General features: G+C 40.8%; 1 protein-coding gene across 4 annotated transcripts in view; it reads left to right on the forward strand.

Moving 5' to 3' along the window:
- Nucleotides 1-4411, forward strand: part of DAB2 (DAB adaptor protein 2) — a 46790-nt gene extending 42379 nt beyond the window's left edge. For all 4 annotated transcript variants that reach the window (XM_036910859.2, XM_036910858.2, XM_036910860.2 and 1 more), the window contains 4 exons: nucleotides 642-1250; nucleotides 1768-1877; nucleotides 2475-2545; nucleotides 4014-4411. In XM_036910859.2, the coding sequence (XP_036766754.2) occupies nucleotides 642-1250; nucleotides 1768-1877; nucleotides 2475-2540 (785 nt within the window). In that variant the 3' untranslated portion in view covers nucleotides 2541-2545; nucleotides 4014-4411. The remainder of the gene's footprint in view (nucleotides 1-641; nucleotides 1251-1767; nucleotides 1878-2474; nucleotides 2546-4013) is intronic.
- The last annotated feature ends 1589 nt before the right edge of the window (nucleotides 4412-6000 follow it).

A 6000-nucleotide genomic window follows, 5' to 3' on the forward strand; every position in this document is an offset into this window, starting at 1 on the left:
ATCATCCGACTTTTTTCATCCTTTCGTATAGCTATGTAAATCTTGGCAGCATTTAAAAACAAGGAAACTGAACTGGTTTCTCCAGGATGCAAGCATGTTGAGGCCTACTGCACGTACATGATAGCTGGTTTCCAGAAGACTCCAGACAGAAGCCAGCTGTCAAACGAAAAGATCAAATCAATGACTGAGAATACCCCATGGATTATTTTAATTAACTACTTCATAATCAAAATATGTAAATGTATTCACTCCACAAATAAGCTCATGCTACTGACAGGCTCTGCTCTAGCTGTTTGAAATTCAGCATCTGTGAATACATATGGAGAGACTCATTTATTCATGACTAGGTATTTATGGGCTGTATTACCTTTCTAATGAGGAAAGTTAAAACAGGTGTGGAAGAAAGAACAGGCTTCAAAATGCAATCAGGATTTGAATACTAGCTGTACTGTATTAGCTAGTTCATCTTGAGAGCCATTTAATGTCTCAGAATCTTTATTTCCACATCAGTCTCACAGCTTAATGAAGGTGTTTGCCACATAGATGCTCTATAAATGCTCCCCAACAGGTTGTGATCTCTGAAATTCAAGAATCCCCTTCCAGCTCTCTTCCTGATGAGTCCTTTCCCCCGCTTCCTTCAGGTGGCATACCAGTTGCACCCCCTCAGGCAGGACCGTGGAGCCCGTCATCTTTAGTCTTCACTCAGCCTACTTCCGTGGTCCCAGGAGCCGTGATGGGTGGTCAGCCCTCAGGATTCGGGCAGCCCATCGTCTTTACCACAAACCCAGCTGTTCCAGGTTGGAACCAGCCTTCTGCTTCCCCTCCAGCCCCTGCTGTTTGGGGCCCGTCAGCATCTGTGGCACCCAACACTTGGTCATCAACAAGCCCTTTGGGGAATCCTTTCCAGAGCAATATTTTTCCAGCTGCTGCGCAGCCTGCTTCGATGCTCTCCTCTCTCCTGGCCACTCCTCCTCAACCACCTCCTAGAACTGGCCCTCCAAAGGACATCTCCAGCGATGCCTTCACTGCCTTGGACCCACTTGGGGATAAAGAAGTAAAGGAAGTGAAGGAAATGTTTAAGAACTTCCAACTGCGGCAGCCCCCTGCGGTGCCTGCAAGGAAGGGAGAGCAGACCTCCTCTGGGACTTCAAGTGCCTTCTCCCATTATTTCAACAGCAGAGTTGGCATTCCTCAGGAGAATGCGGACCAGGATGACTTTGATGCTAATCAGCTGCTGAAAAAGATCAATGGTAAGCTAGCTACCCACCTCTCTGTCTACTGCACTAACAAGTGTTTCCACTGTCATATGAATATGCAGAGCTTTTTTTTTTTTTTTTGGAGGCAATTTAACCATTCACCTTAGGGAGCAAACCTTTACCTCCGCTATTTCTGAGGGTTGGCCCACTGGCCCAATGCTGCCCTCTTGTGACAAATCTTAAAAGGGCTGCCAAGACTTCTTGAAATTCAGTGGGGTGTGGCACCTGGAGGGCTGTATAAAAATGCCTCAGCCACACTCCAAGGCCTTAACTGCGGGAATTCTGAGTCGCTCACACTTGAGATAAGTATGCATGGCTTCCTCTTCTGAGAAGGGATGAATCTGCCTGTAATAATCATTGGGAGGCCTGGTATTTGGTGGTAACTTTTGTTCTATGGGTGTAAATTTCAAAAGTAAGGAACTTAATTTCTAAGATAAGCCTGACTGGAGGACTTTTGATTATATTTAGGGAGAGCTTGCCTACTGACTACTGGGGATTCTTTTCCTTCTAGAACCACCAAAGCCAGCTCCCAGACAAGGTGCCATGCCAGTTACCAAATCTGCTGACAATGCATTTGAGAACCCTTTCTCTAATGATCCTTTCAGTTCATCACAAGCCTCTGTGAGTATCAACTTCAAGAAGCCGTTGTTCCAAAGTACATGCGCTACACGGCTCCCACCTCCTGAATTAACTTTGCTTGTCTAGAAACTCTTTGATGGTAAAGGGTGTTTGAATATGATTTATCACTGAGAACCATCACAGTATAAACATCAACTCAAACTGGGCAAATGATTATTTTTGTGGGGACTACTATCCTGAACTTGAGAAACGAACACCATACAGAAAAAGTCCTTTGTATCACGTTTAGCCTGGCTCATGATATCATTCTGGGAAAATAATTGAGCTGAAATATTATCTTAAAATAAAATCATTCAAAGATTTAAGTTTCTGATTTCCCAGCCATGATTCTTTAGCTCATAAAAATAATATTTCCTATCTGGAGGAGGCAAACAATTCACATGACCTTGGCTTTGATGTTATTAATAAATATAGCATATCACCAATTACAAGCAGGCAAACACAAATCATTGTAAACTGTACAATATCCGATTTGTCTGGGACCTAAGTGATTTTTAAAGGAATTTGAGAAGTCTTAATTACAGGGGTTTTCTTATAAGTGTAATTAATCTTATTGTCTGGATGGTTTTATCTTCATAGATGACTTCTTCTCAACCCACATCTCCTGATGTACATAAGGATCCTTTCGGAAATCCTTTCGCCTAGCTTCTGTAAGTGGAAGATCCTGTTAAGCTTAGATTTGATGAGTAAGGGTGACCCAGGGGGTGCGGATGAAATTTTAGTTTTGGATTGGGAAGAGGTTAAATCCCTCTGTAATTTAGTAGTAATAGATATGGAAATCTATGCTTAACTAATTCAATAATGAGTGGGCTGGGCACTTAAGAATAGAATTCTTATACATAAAAAAATAGTAATATTCCCATGGGATATGGATTTCTATCACCTCCTATTTCTCATATTTCAGTTCTATATGGAAATAAAACTCCACACAAAACAGCTCTCTTGTTTTCTTACCTTCATATTGAAGTGATGATCACAACTCTTCTGCCTCCTAAAGCAATATTTCTTCCTTTGTGGGGGGCCTCAAACTTAGTCTGAAATTGTCTGATGGTATTAAATCCGAAAGTGGGGACAACTGCCAATTTCTCCAAAAGCAGTGCAAGTCCAGATGGGTCTACAGGTCAGTTCTCACTAGTAGGTTTTACCCTAGCTAGGTAAATTATTAGGTGTAACTCTCCGAGACTGCTGGGAGGGCTCAGCATGACTGTTTCTTTCTCAGCGTGAGGGGAAGCAACTTCGCCTGATCTTAAAAGTTTGAAGTTAGTGGAGGAAAGGAGGTCTGTCTGCCTTTTAAAGGACATAGGGCAGAGCTGGTAAGGGAGAACTGCAGAAGAAAGCAGAAGAACCCAAGCCCATTTTTTTTCCCAGTCTGGCCCCATCCACGTGGGACAACTAAACTATGTTGTGGCCCATGTAGAATTAAACTATTTTAAAAAGATAAGTATCTTAAACCTGACATCAGTAATTAAGATCAAGTTATTTACAATTTGGTTATTCCTCTGCACTCCACTTATACAACGACAGTGTCTCTCCAAGAGCTTCTCCATAAAACCTGCCTCTGAACATGGGGTGAGACTATTGAAAAGGCAGATTCCTGGGCCCCACCCCAACCCTCTGGGTGTTGAAGAAAAGCTTCCTTTTAACAAGCATCCCCTGTGATTTCTAATGCTAATAAAGCAGTGTGAGATAGTGTAGGGTGCCAAGTCTTAACAGAGCCTCCTGCTGGCCCACCTCCCCGCCACGGGAGGCACGCCCAATCTAACACAGTGGAATAAACTACACTAGATGGATAGGAGGATTGTTTGCTCTCGAACTGTCCAGATTTCTCTTTGGAGGCCCTTTCTTCCTTAGATCTTGAAGGAAGGATCATTTTTGTCAACCTGCTAAACCTACAGATTGGAGTGTGGGAGAACAACAATCTTGGGAGAAAAGAATTGACATTAGGGAGCATTTGTGTTATTCTTTCTTACAGATTTAACATTTATCTTATTCAATGCTCTTGCATCAGCCCTAGGGAATAGTATTATTGACATTTTAAGTAATGACTTGATATTTAATGCATAGATATTCAAATCCAAAAATTCTAACCATGTTTTTTTCTTCTCTGTAATTTTCTAGGAATTTGGCATGCTGACTCTCCAGAGGAACAAAAAGACTGGCTTTAGGAGTCAAGGACAAAGCTAATAGCCAACAAGTCCTGACCTCTGCCCTTGCTCCAGCTTTGACATATTATCTGTTGCCTTATTTCTTGCTGCCTCTTGCACTTGTAAAATGCCTTTCATTTTCTATTTAGGTTAAAGCTAAATTGAATCTATGGCTTTAAATAAATTAAGAACCTAAAGTCTCTAGCATTTTTAAATGTAAATGAAGTAGTTTCCATACTTGAACCCTTGCCTTTTGTATCCCTAGAACCTTCTAGAACACTCTACCATGTACCCTCTGGTTAAGAGATGCAGCCACCACAAACCCTTTGATTATACTGTTTTGAATAAATTTTAAAATCCTTACTGTTCAAAGTTGTTTTGGGGTGTTCTGTTTTACAGCATGCAACCTAAAGATTGTAGTGGAACCAAACACCTTATTTAATCTTGCTTCAGACCATCACTTACAGAGTATTTGTAAAGTAAAATCTAAGCATGTCCAACTTCTCCTTAGGCATTTTGGAATCTGACACATCTAAGAACCTATTTAAAAGCATAACTCTCTTTCTGAAGGTCATTTTTCTCTCAAGGGCAATCTCTTCCTAGCTTTTGCCAATGAGGGAAAAAGCATTATTCATATCTCCTCCTTCCTCCTTTCCTTCTGATTCCTTTTTCAGTCAGTTTTGCTCCTGGATTCATATAACAAAATTCCCTTCACAAGTAACAGATTTTTATGGATCAAAAAAACCCAATGACTCACAGGTCTGAAACCTCTCCACCATCTCAGTAATCACTAATCCCAGTAACTAGAATTGCAAAACGGCACAATCTTTATCCTTTCTGTGGGATAGGAGGCCATCCTTTGTAGCTGAAGTCCCTGATGAGCAATTAATGTTGAAGTAAACTGAACTCAACTCAGCAGTGAACGATTGTATTCTTAAGAGCAATGCATCACGAAGTTCAATGTGATTGTACCAAGCATATAGACGCTTATTTGGGGTCAGTGCTAGACCTTAATGAAGTAACTGGAAAACTTTCTCGAAGCCACGATCTCATAGTTGGTAGGAAGATACATTGGGCAGGGGGAGGAGGAGGGAGAAGGCAGGAGAGCCGTAGAACAAGTTTTTGGTGGTATCACTGAAAATCTAATGTCTGCGGTATTTCTCCCCTCATCCTTGGACACTTTCCCAGTTCATTTTCAGTCCTATTGCTTGCACAGTTCTGAAGGGTTTGTTCTTGCCAAAAAGAGTTTTATTTTGTTTTTTATTGGTTTTTGTAATGCTGTCTCTTGATACCTAATGCTCAGGTCCTTGTGGATGTTAATCAACCACAGACAATATTACCTCTGGGTAGAAGAAGAGGGTGACTGCTATCTAAACAGGATAGTGCCCTCATGAACCTCTATGGATTAACCCCGAGCAGCCCAAGCTGAAGTCCCCTGGTTTTCTGTTTAATGGTAATAGCTGATCATGTGCGGCGTAATTTCCATCTGGCTTCCTACTCAGTCATTATAAACACATATTTAAAGTAGTATTTTATATGTCCAAATACTTAAATGTGCTAAACTGGAGGCATTTATTTCTAGGAAGTTGAATTTTTGAATGTAGAAAAAGTTTTGAAAGAGAAAATCAGCCACACACTGTTTTGTACATACTCATTTCTTTGTGCACTTTTCTGTATGCAAATAAAGCTACAGATCTACTCATGTCAATAAACTGGAGTGGCAGAATCTCAAGTCTTACTATCAGTTTATTCTAATACTTGACCCCCGCTTTGGACTGATACATTAGAGTCATGGCATAAAATACACCAGTCTAAGGAGAGCAAACATTAGTAATGATGCATTCTAGATCATCACAAAGAGAAAAGAAAGTAGAAATCCATGAAATAACACCATGAATAAATTATTGTCTTATATCTTTCAATACCTATTCTCCTCTCTCAGTCCTATACATATTCTCTTC

This window comes from Manis pentadactyla, chromosome 2 (assembly GCF_030020395.1).
Source record: "Manis pentadactyla isolate mManPen7 chromosome 2, mManPen7.hap1, whole genome shotgun sequence".
NCBI classification, from domain to species: Eukaryota; Metazoa; Chordata; class Mammalia; order Pholidota; family Manidae; genus Manis; species Manis pentadactyla.